Genomic DNA, 19,724 nt, shown 5'->3' on the forward strand with positions numbered 1-19,724 from the left:
CTCGTCCTCTTCCATTCTCGTCCTCTTTCAGCTTATTGGCAAATGTCAGTTCTTTGAGTTTGTAGGACTGAGATCCCTTTCTGCTTGCTGGCTGTTGGATGGCAGTCATTCTCCACTTCTAGAGACCACCTGGGCCACTTTCAGGCCCCAGAGGTCTTCTGTATTCCTTGCCACATGGCCCCTTCCATGTTCAAGGACAGCTATGGAGAATCTCCCTCATGTCAAATCTTTCTCACACTTCAAATTTCTCTGACTTCTCTGACCCAGATTTAAAGGACTTGTGTGATTAGCTCAGGCCCAACTGGATAATATTCCTATTTTAAGGTCAACTGCACCACATAACATAACCTATTTATGGGAGTGATATCTCCTCCTATCACAGTCTTGGAGATTTTACAGGGTGTGTACACCGGGGGATCTTGGGGGCCATCTTAGAATTCTATTTACAGCAGGCAGAGAGTATGAGAAAATATAATTTGAGTTGGCCTTGAAGGGTAACTAGAAATTGATCCTTGGTAGATAAGGAAAAGGAAAACATTCCAGGTAGCGGGGAAACAGAAGCAAAGGGCCACTAGCAAGAGAAGGCTGGGCACTCAAAGTCAGTTCCGTTGGGCTGAAGCATAAAGGGAAGACTAGAGAGCTAGGCAGGGGCTGAATTCCAGAAAAGACTTAAATGCTGAGCTCAGAAATTTGGCCCTTATCTGGGAGGAGGTGACTCAGAAGCCAGGGTGTCCCAGAGTCCTGGGAATGTGATAGATCAGTCCCCTAACCAACACAGTCCCCTCTCCTTTGCAGGCATGTTGCCAAGCATCTTCACCTTCTCATCCTCAGGTAAGCCAGCCACTCTCACTGTACCGTTTGAGTATAGGACAGCTTGTGCACTGGGACTAGGGCTGGGCTCTCTCTGTGGGGAAACAGACATGGCTTCCTACCTTCCTCTCCTCTCGCCTGCCCTCTCCTCTCCTCCCATTTGTTCTAGGGCCATAACTTCAGAATTTCATCTCCTGCCTTGCAGTAGATGGGGACCCCCACTTTGTGGTCCGCATCCCACGCTCAGAAGAGAGAATCTGCTTCACACTGGATGGGCGCCCAGGGGACCTGCTACAGCTCATAGATGACCCAAAGGCAGGTGAGAGCCCCAAGAACTCCACCTCATATAACACCACAGCCAGATATACTCATGTCAGCACCCCCAGACATTTATGGACTAATACAAACACACAACAGTGCACATCACTAATATACAAGTAAACACCTAGACAAATGAAACACACATGAATATACTCAAACACCAAGACACTCACAGATACACACACACACACACACACACACACCTAGACATACAGTAAACTCACACAAATATATACCCAGACACACACATTTTGATACTGTCCACACCCACACAAAGTGACGTACAAATATGCATCCAGATACACAGTGACACACAATACGTGCCCTGATATACACAATGGCACATACATCAACACAGTCAGACATACATGCACTAATACTCCAGATTCATCCCAATACCCAGGAATTCAACACACACGCAGGCACATATATTCTGCTATTCTAAACATACGAAACACACCAGTGCACACAATACCCACCATGACACCCCCGATACACATCAGTATCTGCCAACATACCACCAGACACATACGACATAAACTATTCAACCAAGACGTATAACACAACATATCCAGAGATACACAGAAACATACAACCAAAAAAATACACACTCCAACACAGCATCTTCTGTAAATATGCAGATACACTGATAGGCTCAGAGATGCTCATGTGAACATAGCCAACACACACATTTACACACTCAGAGGCAAACACATGCAAACACCCCCACTGGGGTGAGTATGCACACACATACATATATGCCTACACACTGCATAAGAAGGGGCAGCTAGATGGGCTGTGGCAGAAACACTTTCCCCAGAAACTCGCTCTCTAACCACAAATCTGCACCCTGGGCCCTGAGCCCTCACCCCTTTCTGTGCTGTGAGTGACTATGTAAATGACCATGTGAAGCCTATGCTCCAGGCACACACTCTCCTCCCTCCAGGGCTGCATGTGCGTGGACAGCTGCTTGGGGCACCACCAAGGCCAGGCCATGAGGACCAGATCCGCACCTACTTCCAGTTCATCACAGTCACTACAGACAAACCCCAGGCCTACACAATCAACATCACCCGCACTTCCATATCTGTACGAGGCGAGGGTACCTTGCTTCTGTCCTGGGACCAGCCTGCTCTGCTAAGGAGGTCTCAGCTGGAGCTCCATATGGCTCCTACAGCCCGCCTCACCCTCCACCTTGGGCCCCACCTCGAGTTTCTAGTACTCCGGCACTGCTACAGGCACCCCAGCACCCTGCAACTACCCCACCTGGGATTCTATGTGGTCAATGGCTCAGGCCTCAGCCCCATGGCCCGTGGCCTGCTGGGTAAGTTCTGCTGAGGCTAAGAGGGGCCAGGGAGCACCAGTCCAAAGAGACACCCTGCCAGGGTGAAAGGCCAGTGAGCCCCCAGCACCCTGTCACCCAAAACCACAAAGAGGAATCACAGCCAAGCTCTGCCCTTGGGATGCTCCTAGTCTAGGGAGAAGACAGACCCAGAAATGAATAGTGACCACAGGAGTTATTAGTGCTGGATAGAAAGCAGACCAGGGCACTGGAGGTACCCAGGGTGGGGTACCTCGCCCAGCTTGGGAGCGCAAGAAAGATCTCCTGGAGAAGAGAAACTCACAGTCTGAAAGTCTGACCAAAAGTGGTAAAGGAATAGAGGTTAGAGGAGATGGAGCTGGAGTGGTCAAAGTTGAATTCCAGGACGAAGAATTTGGCTTTATCTTGAAGACACTGGGGAGCCATAAAAGGTTATAAGCAGGGGAAAGACACAGTTAGATCTGGGTATAACAAAGATCCTTCTGGAGGTTTCTGTGAATGGGCATTACAGAAAGTCAGATGGTACGTCAGGAGACACTGGCAAAACCTGAGACAGAGGTCTACACAAGTGATGACAATGATGGTGGGTTGGACAGATATTTGTACTTCCTCTGGGCCACCCCACTCCTCTCCTGCCCTTCCCACCAATGTTCCCTGTCATTGCCTTCAAACCTGACTTTCCCCCTTCTCTTGCCATCTCATCCACCTTGGCTCCCTACTTCCTTGCTACACTCCTGTGCCATCTGGCTCTTCCACATTTCCCACAATGCCCAGCCTCTTCCCTTCTCCAGACCTTAGCTGCCCCTCATCCCTCTCACTTCTATTTCTAGATTTCCCAATTTAGGCTCCTCTCAGAGCTCTCAGTGGGGAGCTCACCACTGCCCTGACTGGTGCTGCATCTTTCTCCCTCAGGGCAGTTCCAGTACGCAGACATCCGACTGGTGGCAGGGTCTACGGGGCCATGCTTACGGAGGCAAAAAGGCCCAGATGTGCCTGTGGTTCTAGGCAAGAAGCTGCTGAAGTACTCGCCAAGGCTGCTGCCCCGCTGGGCTTCCTGCTGGCTAGTGAAACGTTCTCATGTACAGCAGCTGCTGGGCCACCCCTACCTTGCCTATGTCCTGTGATGGCACCTGAACCCCAGAGCCTGGAGACCTGAGTTTAGGAGACTCCGAAGCCAGGGCATGGGGTGAGCCAGGAACAAAGACCTAGAAACATGAAGACACACACAGGGAAAAACACACTCCCACATGCACAAAGTGACACATATACAAGGACAGACAAACATACATAGACATGCAGACCTAGAGGCCTAGAGACTTAGGGACTCCTACCTCCTCACAGTCCTTCCTATTTTCAGTCTCTACTCTCTTCAATCCATATTCCACACCAGTTTAGAGGTGACTTTCTTAAAACCAAAAACTGAGTCACCAGTCCTGCTCACAACCTTCTCTGGCTCCCATCGCGTATTTAAGGCTCTTGGAGTTCTCCTAACAAGCTATACTGTCTCCCACTGCTGGGCCTTTGCAGGTGCTTTTCCTTCTGCATGACTCCCTTGTTTAGCTTCATGTAGGTAAATTTTACCCATCCTTCAAGTCTTAGTTGTCATCTCCTCTAGAAGGCCTTCCCTGATCCTTCTCCCTAGATTGAGTTCAGTTCCCTTCTGTGTCCTCATAGCCCACCCCACTCCATCCAAGCTCACAGCATTTATCATACTAGTAATTATCTGTTTACTTGTCTGGATCCCTGACAGACTGTGAGCTCTTTGAGGGCAAGGAATTTTTCTGAATTATCTATGTATCCCCAGTGCTTGGCACATAATAGGTGCTTAGTAAATATTTGCTAAATGAATGAATAAAAAAGGAACCTATGACACAGCAGTAGACATACACATATACGTACAACCAAAGACACAGGATCACACACAGAAAGACAGCAACAAGAACACAGACATGGATGAAGAAATAGTGTGATAGAGACATTCAGAAACACAAGGCACAGGGACCTAAAAACAGAATGCATGTAGAAGAGAATGCATGTAGGGACACATAGGCATACAAAGAGGGTGGCAAGGATAGCATTTGGGACATAAACCCAGAGAAACAGATGTTCGCTTGCTGGGCTTCTGTATTCCCATTTTGAGGTACATTTTGAGATCTGTCCCTGTCACAGGCAAAGAGGCAGGGTGACAAAAACAAGGTCACCCAGGGACAGGCACACAATAAGTATTGTGAAGACACCAAGACATAACAACATGCAAACTAAGAGATAGATATGCAGAGATTCAGATACAGGAGCAGAGTGGTCAAGACACACAGAGGAATATAGAGACACAGGGGCACAGAGGTAACCAAGGAGACATCAGTCAAGACCATAGTCCAAAACACCAAGAACAGAGAACTAGAAACACAAAGACATACTGACATACTGACTTGCAGACATGGGGTAGGGGTGAGAGGGGAACACAGAGACACAGGGTTAGAGGCCTACACATATGTAGAAACAGATGTTACACAGGCTCAGACTTGGTGACAAAGACCCAAGGACACAGTCACATGCAGAGGAACACATTAAGAGTGAGACAGGAACACAGACTTATATATTTAGAGATCCAGTGACAAAGACATGGGGATAGAGACACGTGAGCAGTGACAAACACTGGCAAAAAGATAGGGGTCAGGCCAGGTACCAAAGACACAAGGACAGGCAAGTGGATTCCCATATAATGGAGACACAGACACAGTGACAGGGAGAGAGGAATTTAGAGACAGAGATCCTAGAATAAGTAGAAATGGGGATGTGAACCCCCAAATTTGTATCCACAAATACAGTCATATGGATAGACGTTGGGAGAGAAACACAGGAACACATCTAGTAGGATCAAGATAGGAACAAAGAAACTTAGACACATAGAAACAGACACATAGAACAAAAGCAAATGGGCAGGACACAGTGACAAGGGAATCTATCCAGAGAGGCAGGGATGCAAAGACACGGAATCAACATACACGTGGGGCCACCCAGAAATGGAGACACACAAAAAGGCAATCAAGGCCACAAATGAAGGGGTAGGGACAGTGAATCAGCCCCAAGGAAACAGAGAGTGTGGCTCTAAAAGAAAAAGACATGGACCCAGACACCAGACACAAACAGAGGGACAGGGACACAGAGGTGGTGAGTGAGGTCGAAACAAAACCAGGGACAGAGGAAGACAGAAAAAGAAACAGATGCAGAGAGACAGCCTGCCAGACAGACCCATAGAAACAAGCACACAGTAATAGGGACCCAGAGAAAAGATCAGGGACTGAAAAAGAGAGCGTTACTGAGTCACAGGACAACTTAAGGCACAACCACAGCAACATAAAGAAACAATAATACAGAGACATTGGCAAAAGTGGGGAAAATAAATGGAGAAGTGGGATAAAGACAAAATCACAGACATGGAGGGCAAAGTCCCAGAGATGCAGACTCCGGGACTCACCAACAAAGGGCACATGGAAGGAGGCATATGCAGATTCACGAGCACAGACACTGGAATACAAAGACTCAGGGAAAGACACCGAGACACTGGAATACAGACACTCTGGGATACTCTTAAACTGCATCACCAAGGTTCAGGGATATGCAAAGACTTGAGGATGTACAGGGATAGGAACACGCAGATACTGGAACACAGAGGCTCATGGGTGCCCAGACACAGAGATACATGGAAATTCAATCACATGCAAAGATGCAAGGACATGTAAAGATTCAGGGACATGCAGACTCCGGGATGCACAATGACTCAAGGACACATAAAGACTCAGGAACATGCAAAGATTCAGGGACACGTAAAGAATCAGAAACACACAAAAACTCAGCAATGCACAGAAAAAAGGCATGTACAAACACTTGAACACAGAGGCTAACTGGATGCCCAGACACTGATACAGAAATCCATGGGCACACTGAGACAAAGATACACAGACACTAGATCACAGAGGCTCGGGATATGCAAAAACTCAAGTACATTCAAGGAAAAAGATGTACATGCACTAAAACACAGGAATCAGGGACAGACAGAGACAAAAACATGGAAGAAGATGAATACAGAGATTCAGGGATACCCAGAGATAGGAATATACAGACACTGACACACAGAGACTAAAAGCATCCATGTACAACACAGGGACGCATAAAAAGTCAGACACAAAATCTCACAGACTTACAGAGGACCAAGGACATGCAGATACTAGACCACAATATACAACTGAAATCACAGACACCAGAATACAGAGATATTGGGACACAGGAACCTTGGGAAACTAAAATACATAGACACTGTAACATAACCAAAAAATTGCTCATACAGATATTAAGATACACACAGTCATAAGGAAATGTAGAAACCACTAACAAACCAGAAACACTGACACATACAAACACTTAATACACATGGACACTAAAACAGATGTCAGAACACACAGGGATGCTGGTACACAAAGACAATGGGACCAGATACTGCTATACAGGTACTGGTACACGCAGACACTGGGATACACAGACAAAGGGATATATAGAACCTGGGACACACACACACACACACACACACACACACAGGAACACACACCACTGAGACACAAAGGAACTGGGGTACAAAGACTGTAGCACAAAAATCTGAAACTCAGAGACATACGGTGATATGCTGATACTGGGAAACACAGACAATAGGACACAGACACTGAACACACAGACACAAGGACATACAAAAACATTGACACTCACAGACACTTTGATTCACAGTGAAACAAGCAAACACTGAAATTTACAGACACTGGGCTACAGATACTGAAATACACAGAAACCCTTAAACTAAGAGATTTATGCAACATGCAAATGGTCACTAGGATACACAAATGCTGGGACATATAGACATGGTGAACACAGATATTGGGACATACACAGACATCAAGACACACAGACATGAGAACATACAGTCATTAGGACATAAACAGATGTTGGAACATCCAGGCATTAGAGTACAGGGAAGCTGTGATCTACAGATATTGGGAAATATGCAGATACTGGGAAATATACAGACACTGGCACACAGTCATTTCAACACTCAGACACTGGTGCACAGCTGGGTAGAGACAGAAATTGGAACTTATAGACACTGGAGTTCAAAGACACTGGGATACATAAACACTGAGACACACAGACATTTGGGTGAATACACACTGGGACCCAGCTGCTGAGACACACAGACACTTGGATGTACAGAGACACTAGGGGATACAGTCACTAGAATGCTTAGGCACTGGGAAACAGGGTGCATAGACACCGATACAACCACTGGGACATACAGACACTGAGATACACAGACACTGACAGATGCAATGTTGTGGTAAACAGACAATGGAACACACAAATATTGGGGTGCTCCAAAACTGGGACATACAGACAGTGAAAAACACAGACACTCGTAGTAAACACTGAAACTGACAGTAATAGGATACACCAAACACTGGGATATACAGAAACTTGGATATAGTTAGTTCCTGAGAAACACTGAAGCTTAGACACATTACAACATACTTACACAGGGACACAGTTGCTGGAACATACAGACACTGCGATATGCAAACTCAAACACACAGAAACTGGAGTACAGACACTAAGGCACACCAAACACCAAAACACGTAGACACACTGCAACATGTTTACTCTGGAACACACAGTCCCTGGAACACACAAACACTGGGACATAAAGACATTGACACAAACACTGGAATATACAGTCATTGGGACATGCAAAGACACTAGGACACATAACATTGGAACTTACAGACATGGGGATACACTGACACCAGGACATACAGACATTCTTTTCACCAATACTGAGATATACTGACACTGGAACAAAAACCCTAGAGCACACAGACTGGGATACAGACACTGAAGCACACAGAAACACTGAAACATACAACACTGAGATATACGACCAACGTGCTGACACTGATATACAGACATTTGGGGCACACAGACATCAATGCACTCATTTACAGAGAAAAAGAGAAATTAGTATACGCAGACGTAATGGTACATAGACACTGAGACATATAGACTTTAAGACACACAAACACTTGGGTATACAGAGACATGAAGACATACAGTCATTGAGACACTCAGACACTGGGACACGTAGATAATGGTGTACAGTCACTAGGGCACACAGACTGGGATATAGAGGCACTGGAACATATAGATACTGGTGTACACACTCAGGGAACACAAACATTGGGACATACTAACCCTGGAACATCCACAGATGGTGTAACACACACATACTAAGAAACACAGGTACTGGGATGCACAAACACTGTGGCACATAGACCTGGGGACACACAGACAATAAAACACATAAATGGGGATGTACTGGGGTACATAGGCACTGGGACAGAAAAACTCTCTCTCTCTCTCTCTCTCTCTCTCTCTCTCTCTCTCTCTCTCTCTCTCTCTCTCACACACACACACACACACACACACACACACACAGCTTACAGAGACCAAGACACACAGACCCTGAGATATATAGTCATCAGGAAATATACAACATTGGAACACACAGACAATAGACACTGGGAAATAGTCATTAGTATATATAGAAATAATAGAACATATTGGGACACACAAACATAAGCACACTTGGTCAACAGGACACACAGAAATATAATGCACACAGACACTGGGACACACCGACACTGGGAAACACAGATACTGGAGCACCTAGGCTGGGACAAACAGTCATTGGAACATACACAGACCCTGAGACACACAGACACAAGGAAACAGACATTGAGATGTACAGCCACTGGTACATACGGAAAAAACAAAGACACTGAGATATACACAGATACTACGACACATGAACACTGTTCAATAGTTATTGGGATATGTACAGACATTGGGGCACAGAGACAAGGGCACCTACACAGAGCAGTAAATACCAACACCGAGACGCTGGGATACACAAACACTAATTCTAAGACACATAGACACTTGGGCGTAGATAAAAGCTAGGACATACAGTCACTGGGATACTCAACCACTGCAACTGAAAGACACTAGGACATAAAAACTTTAGGACACACAAAAGCTGAAACATATTGACACTTGGACACACCGTCACTGGGATATACACGAACACTATGACAGTCAAACATTAAGAGACAAAGACACTAGGATACACAAACAATGGGACATATAGACAGTGGAATATGCAGACAATGAGACACAAAGAATCTGGGAAACACAAAGAATCTAAGTTGCTTTTGATGCCAGGCCTTGCAGGACCAGAATGTTCTACCATTGGCAAAGAGGAGAAAAGGAGAGAATAGGGGAGGGAGGAGTCTCATCCTGAGTCTTGAGACAAGAGTGAGCACAAGAGTACTCTGTGTGAGGTGAGTGCTGACTGGAGAGGAAGGTAGACGGCAAGGAGGAAAAAGTGAAGTGGAAGAGGGAACGTGGATAAGAAATGTGAGCTTTCTTCCAGGGCCAGTACAGCCAGTGCAGCCTGAGGCAAGGGGTGGAGGCGTTTGGAACCTGACTTGAGGAGCTTGGTCTGAGGATAGGAGGAGAAGAGAGGGGAGAAGAACAGGCCACGGTGAGGTGTTAGTGGGTGGAATGGGAATGAACAAACACAAAGTCTCCATCCTTGGTACACATTCACACTCTTCATTCATTCATTCAACATATGTTCACCACAGACTTCCTCTGTGCCAGACCCTGTGCTGAGCCCTAGGAATAAAACAGATAATGTGACCTCGGCCTTACCTTTCATGAACACTGAGCCTTCTTGGGGATATAGATGTTGAAGCAGACAATGATGATACAATGTGACCAGTGCTCGGACCGAAGTGAGCACAGGGGTCTGTGGGAACCCACGAAGCTAAGGGAATCCAGCCTGGGGGTCAGGGCACACTTTCCAGAGGAAATAATCAATATCCAGGCCCAGTCTAGAAGTACAAAGAAGAACTAGTTACAAAAGAAGCAGTGGTGGGGGAGAGCATTTCAGACAGAGGGGCTATTTGACCAAAGGCTGAAAGATTCATTCTTTTATTCAATTATTCATTTCATTACCATTATTGATCACCTAATATATACCAAGCAATCTGCTAGGTGCTGGGAATTCAGAAGTAAACAACTGGACATGGCCCAAGCACTCTTGGAACTTATCTTCTACTCATATAAGGTAAAAGAAAATACTGCCAAATTTGTGTAGGGAATAGTTCAGCATAGCAGGAATAGAGATATCAAGGGAGAAAGAGGAGCATTACATGAGATGTGAATGGGAGGCAGGAGCCAAATCACCGAAGTTCTTGTGAGTCATAGTATTTGGACCAAGGCTGTGGCAATGAGTTAGAGAGATGAAGGCAGGTTGCAGAGATAATAAAGATATAGAAGGGAGAAATTATGAAGACTAATTTGATTGCAGGTGAGAGAGGGAAAGGTGTCTAGCATGACTTCCATGTTTATTTCTAGTTTGGGAAACTGAGTGAATGATGGAGCCATTATTTCCTAAGATGGGGGAACATAGGAAAAGAGCTAAGCTTTGGTGGGGAGCCTACACTAATTTAAGGTGTCTGTGGAATTCCCAAAACATTTATTCATTAATTAAGCTCATGTCTTTCTCCAAACATCTTGGGATTTCATAGATCTCTTTGTTAGGATGATTTCGGTTGCAAGCAATAGAAAATCCAACTCAAACTGCCTTAATAAAGGGAATTTATTGGCACATGCAACTGAAAAAAATTCAAAAGTATGGTGGGTTTCTGATGAACGCTGAGCCAGTTCAGCTGCTCAATGATGCCACCAAGGCAACATCCAGCTTCTTACTATCTCTCTACTCTGCCTTCCACAGAATCACTCTACCCTAAGTTTGGCTACCCTAATCACAGGGTGCCTCAGTGCCTATACACCCAAATGTCTGTGTGTCTCAATGTTTATGTGTCCCAGTGTCTTTGAACTCCAGTGTCTGTAAGTTCCAATTTCTGTCTCTGTATACATATCTATCTATCCCAAATAATTGTGAAATGCACATTTTTTTCAAGCACATATGGAACATTTTTCAAGATAGACCATATTGAAAAATGTGGTCTAAAAATATTACTGACACATAATACAAGTGTCAGTAAATTTAAAAGGATATATGCTCTGTAATGTTGTAAAGATTATGTGAGGTGCCAGATGAGCACTGGACTTATCAAGGGGATCAATTCACAGACTGTGTAGATGTCTGACCAATGCTCTGTACACTTGAAGCTAAAGTATAATAATATTGTATGCCAACTATAATTAAATATAGATATAGATACATATAGATGTAGATATAGATGTAGATATAGATACAGACATAGATATGGTTACGGGAGGTGGAGTACACCATAAAGAAAATAGTCAATGGTATTGTAACAGTTATATAAGATGTCAGAGGGATAGTAGCTTGAGGGAGGGGGGTTATCACTTTGTGAGGGGTGTAAATGTCCATTACGTTGCTTTGTACACCTGAAACTAATAAAATAAAATAAAATAAATAATTAAAAGTATATGCATTCTGACCACAATGAAAAATGAGAAATCCCCCAAATATTTTGGAAAAGAAATTTCAGAACAACCCAATTAAAAAATGGGCAAAAGATTTAAATAGGCATTTCTCCAAAGAAGATGTACAAATAATCAATAAACACATCAAAAGATGCTCAACATCATTAATCATTAGAGAAATATAAATCCAAACCATGAGATATTATCTCACACCCATTAGAATGGCAACTATCAAAAGGAGAAAAAAAGGAAATAAATATTGGCAAGGATATGGAGGAACGGGAATACTTGTGCACTGTTGGTAGAAATGTAAAATGGTGCAGCCGATATGGAAAACAGTATGGTAGTTCCTCAAAAATTTTAAAATAGAATTACTGTGTGATCAAGCAATTCCACTTCTGGGTATACCCCAAAAGAATTGAAAGCAATGTCTTGGAGAGATATTTGTACACTCACATTCATAACAGCATTATTTACAATAGCCAAAATATAGAAGCAACCCAAATTGTCCATTGATGAATGAATGGATTAACAAAGTATGGTGTATACATACAATGAAATACTGTTCAGCAATAAAAAGAAATGAAGTACCAATGTATGCTACAACATGGAAGAACCTCAAAAAATGATAAGTGAAAGAAACCAGATAAAAAAGATTACATATTGTATGATGCCATTTATATGAAATGTCTAAAAAAGTAAAATATTGAGACAGAAATCAGGTCAATAGATGCCTAAGACTGGAGGTGGGAGTTCAGATTAATTGTAAACCAGCAGGGGGGAATTTTTGGAGGTGGTAAGAATATTCTAAAACTGGATTGCAGTAATGATTACACAACTCTATAAATTTACTAAAATCTTTGAAATGTACATTTATAATATGTGAATTTTATGGCATATGAATTATACCTCAAGATAGCTGTTTTTTAAAATTACTCTAAGATGCTGAATTTTCAAACCAGTAATATCATAAATAAGTAAATTCAGTGGATTTGTAGTATATATACAGCTGCAAAACAACAATTAGCCCCTCTTCTTTCAACCAGATTGCTGTTTGAACCAACCAGATTGTTTCAACCAGAATGACTGTTCTCTCCAGTCTTGAAGGAGTGGGAGTTTCCCAGTACCCAAACAAGAGTAGGGCATCCCAGGTAAAGGAAACACATTTGGTTTTTAAAAAGCCTGTAGCTTTCAGGAACTCTACGTAGTTCAGTATGTCTGAATTAGAGGATTCAAGCTGGGGAGAAGGAGAGGGAAGCCATAAATAATAAGCTGTGGACTGTCTATACCTGCAGTTCTTGGAAAGCCTTGAACACTGGGCTGAGGAGCTTTGACTTTATCCCAGGGGCAGTAGGAAGCTAGTGAAGATTTTGGGCAGAAGACTGACATGTTTGGATTTTCAGATTAGGAAAAGCTGTCTGGAAATTTCTGTAAAAGATAGATTGGAGAAGAGTAGCCTAGGAGCTCCTATTAGCTAGGCACTGTGCAAGCTTCTGGAGACAGAACAGTGAACTACACAGACAAAAGTCCTCGCTCTCATGGAGCTAGTGAGGGAGAACAAACAATAAACACACAAGAAAAAGAAAAATAATTAATTTCCAAGAGCAATAGATGATATTAAGAAAATAAAATAGGGTAAGAAAGAGTAACTGGTGGGGTTCCTTTGCCTAGGTAGATCAGGGAACACCTACCGGAAGACGTCACATCGCATCTGAGACGTGAATGAAACAATGCACCCAGTCATGGGAACATCTGGGGACAAAATGTTCCTGGCAAGAAGGAACAACTACAGCAAAACCTCTGAAGCTGGAACCAAATTGGAGTGTGATGAGTGTGGTCTGTTTTAAGATTCTGTTTTAGGAGGTAATAAGGCCTAATCTAGGGCAAGGGCAATAGGGCTTCAAGGAGTAGATGAATACAAGAAATATTAAGAAGGTAACATTGCCTGGACAAACAGCTCAAAATGACAGAATAGAACCTAAGCGAAATGTAACTAAATGACTAAGTCTGGTAGTAGGATGCCTGGCAGAGTGAGTGATCACCAGTAGCCATGACAGTACGTCTTCCTAGCCTTGGAGTTCAGTGATTTAAAAAAATATATATCTCAATCTTTTTAGAGGCAAACTGTATGTATTTCATGCAACAGTGAATATTGATTATTTGCTATGTATCAAGTACTGTTCTGTGTTAGGGGTACAGCAGTGACAAAACAAAAGCACCTGCCTTCATGGAGCGTATGTTGTAGTAGAAATAGATTTAAAAATAAACAGAGCTGAGATTTAAAAAAAAAAAACAAAGGAGAATAAGGAATAGAGCTTGTGGGGAACGGAGCATGCATTACTTTAGAGTGGTTGGTCGGGGAAAGTCTTGCACATGTGACAATTGGGTAACTAGAATAATCAACCATCTGGTTTTCCCAGCACTGCCTTGGTTTTAGCTGAAAACTGCACATTCTGGGAAACCCTTCAGTTCTAGGCAAACCAGGGCAGTTAGTCACCCCAAGAATGGAAGGAGGTGTGGGAGTGTCCATGCAATTTTCTGGGGGGAAAAAGTTGTGCAGATAAAAGGAACAGCCTCATCTCACCTGATACATTTTTGCTCTTTCACTGCAGCAGGATGGGAAAGTGTCTTTTCCCCCATAACACTTCTACCTACATTGTTCGAAGATAAGGAAACTGGAAGGAATGATCTGGAAACATTGCGGAAGGCAAATGATACCTCAGGTCAATGCAATGTGTTTTTGCTCTCTTTTTTTACACAGGTGCTAGAATAACTCAGAACTGAGTTCTGAGCATAGCAAAACTAAGGTGTGGTCATACATTTAATGTTCAACATATCTAAAGATAGTTACTCAATGCAATGTTGAAATAAATTCTTGGCTGGCATCTTTGTGGCATGAAATTGCACCCAGGGACCTATGCCCTCCCTTTGCTAGGCCCTTGAATGAATTCCAAGGTCAGGAATGTGGAACTTACTCTGTTGGCAATGAGTCACCACTGAATGGTTCTGAACAGGGGCAGATTATGATGGCAAAGGAAGGCTTTCAAGGGAATCAGGTTGTATTGTGGGAGAAAGGAGGTTAAGGCTCAAATAAGACAAATCAACTAGAAAGACCCTTGGGAAGGAGGGTATTCTGTATTACTGGATCTAACTAAAGGCAAATATGGAAGCCAGTTCCATGTCAGCTTGAAGCCCAGCCCCTGAAATGATGGGTGCTGGAGCAGAGACTCCACAGACAGAGAAAACCTACCAAGTTTAAGTTGAATAGGTGTCCCCTTCCCCCAGCCTGACTCAATGCCCTCCTGCTCTCTCCTCCTGTAAGTCAATTTCCATCTTGGACAGAAAATTGGAAAACTCACTTATAAAGAGGCTGAAAACTCTTAACAGAGTTTACCTTACTGGGGGATTAGTCTCTTGACCAGCTTTACCCCAAAGAAGTGCCTCTGACAAATGGTGGTATTTCAGGCATCAGTAGAAAAGGACAATGAGAGGTTTTCTTTTTGGTTGGAGGGAAGATATAGAACTTCTTGCCAACCCAGTCAAATTAGTCAAGATTTACCTCAAACTGACATAGAGAGAAGTCATAGTCAGCTTCCAGAATGAGTTTTCCATCCATGGAGCTGTCTAAAATGTGGCTTATTCCTTTGCAGGCACCTTGGGGAAGAATGGAAGTCAGTCCTCCTTTGGGTGGACAGTTGGTTTTAGATGAATTCCCAGGCCTTTTCCACTCCTGAGATGGGATCTAATGATTTTACAAATGAGTCTTTCCTCCTGTCTCCCTACAAAATACATTTAGAAGCTCCACTCTTGGTCTTGATGGAGTCTGTTAACCTGCAGGACCTGATCCAAATTTTGAGTGGTTACTCCCATTATGCTATACACTACTTGGACCCTGGACTCATCTTATTACAGCATATTCTACCCTTCCAACCTCTAAGATCTATAGAGTATTATGTTCAGTGAAAAAAGTCACACAGATGGAAAAAAAAATACTATAGGATTTCACTTATATGTGGAATCTAAAAAACAAAATAAAAATGAAACACAAACAGACTCATAGATACAGAGAACCAACTGGTGGTTGACAGATGGAAGGGGGGCTAGAGGACTGAATTTAAAAGGTTAAAGGGATTAAGAAGCACAGACTGGCAGTTACAACATAGTCACAGGAACGTAAAGTATAGCACAGGGAATATAGTCAATAGTATTATAATAATTATGTATGGTCCCAAATGGGTGCTAGGTTTATTGGGGTGATCACTTTGTAAGTTATATAAATTTCTAATCAATATGTTGCATACCCGAAGGTACTATAATACAGTATATCACTGTAATTTAAAAAATTAATTTTAAAATATATTAAATAAATAAATATGATTAATATGCTAAGGGTTCAAACTGATAGTGTACAGAGCATGCAAAAACAGATGGGCAATGTAAGCAAAGAGATGAAAATTCTAAGAAAGAATCAAAATTATATGCTAGAGATTCACCAAAAAAAAAAAAACAACTGTAAGGGAATGCAAGAATGCCTTTAATGGGCTCATTAGTAGACTGCACACTGCTGGGGAAAGAATCTCTGAGTGTGAGAATATCTAAATGGAAACCCCCAAAGCAGAAAAGCAAAGAAAAGAAAGACTGACAAAAATGGAACAGAATATCCAATAGCTGTGCAACAACTACAAAATATATAACATACACTCACTAGGAATACTAGGAGGAGAGGAGAGACAGGAAGAAAAGAAATATTGCAAGTACTGTTGATTGAGAATTTCCCAAAATTAATGTCTGACATGAAACCACAGATCGAGGAAGCTCAGAGAACACCAAGCAGGTTAAAAATAAAAATAAAAAATACACATAGGCATGTCATATTCAAACTGTAGAAAATCAAAAAGAAAGGAAAAACACCTAACCTATAGAGGAATGAAGAAAAGAATTGCATGAGATTTCTCCTCAGAAACTGTGCAAGCAAAAAGAAAGTAGAGTGAAATAAAATACTGAAGATAAAAACACCTACCTAGAATTGTGTGCTCTGTGAAATCATCCTTCAAAAGTCAATGAGAGGCTTCTGGTCAAGATAGAGAAGTAGAAAAATGCTTTGCTTGATCCTCTAATGACTACATCAAAATTACAACTAAACTACAGAAAAACCGTTGTTGAGAATTGCCTGAAGTCTAGGTGAACAGAAGTCCTATAACTAAGGATATACAGAAGAAGTCATGTGAAGACTGGTAAGAGGGGTGGAGACACAGCAGGGGCTGGTCCCACACACAGATGTGGCAGTTAATAATAGAGAGAGATATCTCACCTACAGAGTTCCCTCCCAAGGAACTAGAAGTCTCACCAACACACCAGCTTCCCCAGCCCATGGTTTCATGCCAGGAAGAGAAGTCCCCACAACTTCTGGCTGTGAAAACAGACGGAGATTGTGGCTGAGAGAGATAGAGGACTGCTGGAGACTGCTGGATTCCAGGCACTCCTCTTAAAGGGCCTGTGTATGGACTTACTCACTGAGGGACTCACTTGGTCTGAGCTCCAGCAATGGAGCAGTAGCTCAAAGGCACCAGAGACATAAGTGAAGAAATTGAATTGTCTGGCTTCAGGGAGGGGGATGAAGGGGCTGCTTCCTAGCAGACAGAGTACTGGCAGAAGCCATTGTTCCTTTATTGGGCCCTCCACCGACCCAGCATGCAGACACAGGAAGATGCCATACATTAGTCTCCATAAACCAAGCAAACACTGTTCCTCTCTCCCTGGTGACTCCCTGAGATCCTGCCCCACTCAAATAGTGAGCCCACCCAAGCCACTTCCAGGGGATTTTCTATACAAATGACCTGTCTTGGCTCATGCTACAGACTTTCTTAAAATCTCTGTAAGATTCACAAACCCCAAACAAGCAGCATATCACCTCAGCGTTCCCTGTACCGCTTGCTAAGCAGTGCCAAGCTCAGCACTAGCAGCAGGGGCCCTCAGATCACAGCTTAGCCTCTCCTTGGTACCATCAAGCCCAGGACACCACCTTCACCATCTGTGGAAACCATCTGCAGATCACTTTGTAGCTCTTACTAAGAGGCGCAGGGCAGGGCAAAGGCAGCATCTGACATTGGCCTGTAACACAGCACCAACCAAGAGACTCCATACCCAACAAACCTGGTGGCTAGCTTCAGACCACACCAGAGCACCACCCAACCATTTCCACAAATGAAACAACCAAAGGGCAGACTCGGCAGGCACCAGAAACCCGATAAAGCAAATCCTGTACTGTATGGTCAGTCCCATCACAGCTCCTCCATTATAGTCACTACCTGTCCTCCCAACCAATAAGCATCCCACTGACATGCAAACAGTAATCAAGGTTCAACTACAACAAGAGGGCACACAAAACCCACATGAGGAACATGCCTGGAACATCTGGCTCAGGTGATGAGGGAGACTATGACAATGGGCCCCATAGGACACCTACTACAAAAGGCTACTAAGACCAGAAGACACAGCAGCCCTACCCAATACATAGAAACAAACACAAGGAGGCAGACAAAATGGGGAGACAAAGAAACATATCCCTCCCCCCCAAAAAAAAACCAGAACAAAGCTCCAGAAAAAGAACTAAACGAAATGGAGATAAGTAATCTACCAGATGCAGAGTTCAAAACAATGGTTATAAGGATGCTCAATGATCTCAGTGAGAATTTCAACAAAGAGAAAAGTAACATAAAAATAGAGATAGAAAACATAAAAAAGAATCAGTCAAAATGAAGACTACAATAACTGAAATAAAGAATACTTTACAGGGAATCAACAGTAGATTAGATGAAGCAAATGATTGAATCAGTGATTTGAAAGACAAAGCACTTGACCAAAAACAAAAAGTGGTGTGAGGTGAGCCTCTTGAAATTTCCTCTAGAATTTACAACAAATTGAACAACTATAATTCCACAAAGAACTCCGGGCACAGCAGACAGGCAAGACTAAGAGGCGTGCAACTGAAATCACCTAAAGGTGGGCAAATTGGGCAAGATGGGGAAAGGGAAGCAGGAAGTTGGGAGAGGCGATTCACATGGGCACAGGACACAGACTGAAGCTCAGAGCTCTGAGATTGCTGCATTCCAGAACCACTGGAACTGCACGAGGGGACGAAATCAAACTGCTAGTTTATGGTCCTGTTTATGGTCCACAGTTCCACCTAAGGGATCAGCATATAACTCAGCTTAACCCAGTGTTCATGACAGAGACCTTGGAGCAAAGACTGAAGGAAGAAGGGTGAAAACGATGGTTTAAGCCCTCACTGCCAAGCAGAGAATGGAAGGCTTAGGCACTCAGCCTAATGTCCCCTACCCATCCTCCCAGAGCTCACCCCATTCCCAACGTTCCAGTGCTAGAAGCAGAAAAGTAGCAGTGTCACATCAAAACAACAGAATATTTGCAGTTCTGGGAACTGTGGCCTGCAGTGAGAGACTCACGACCCAACTAAATCCAGCAAGGGGGAGGGTGCAGGACTGGCTGTGGTGGTGCTCACCACCATTGCTCTAGGCCACCTCTCACAACCAACCCTGCCCCTGTCCCCACCTATCTGGGTGGATCCCTGAAGGAGGAAACAGAGCCACTGAAACACACAGGCTCTGAATCTGGTGCAGGAATAGCTTTGGAACATCAGAAGGTCTCCATATCCCCCAATGAAGGTGGCATC

General features: G+C 43.5%; 1 protein-coding gene across 1 annotated transcript in view; it reads left to right on the forward strand.

Moving 5' to 3' along the window:
• ITIH6 (inter-alpha-trypsin inhibitor heavy chain family member 6) overlaps window positions 1-3,576 on the forward strand; it is a gene marked incomplete at both ends in the record, with an annotated part of 28,866 nt that extends 25,290 nt beyond the window's left edge. Inside the window, 4 exons of the mRNA XM_081042686.1 lie at window positions 796-831; window positions 1,016-1,129; window positions 2,078-2,455; window positions 3,365-3,576. Coding sequence (XP_080898812.1) covers window positions 796-831; window positions 1,016-1,129; window positions 2,078-2,455; window positions 3,365-3,576 — 740 coding nt within the window. The remainder of the gene's footprint in view (window positions 1-795; window positions 832-1,015; window positions 1,130-2,077; window positions 2,456-3,364) is intronic.
• Window positions 3,577-19,724: the final 16,148 nt, after the last annotated feature.

Source organism: Rhinolophus hipposideros (assembly GCF_964194185.1).
Source record: "Rhinolophus hipposideros genome assembly, chromosome: X".
Taxonomy (NCBI): Eukaryota; Metazoa; Chordata; class Mammalia; order Chiroptera; family Rhinolophidae; genus Rhinolophus; species Rhinolophus hipposideros.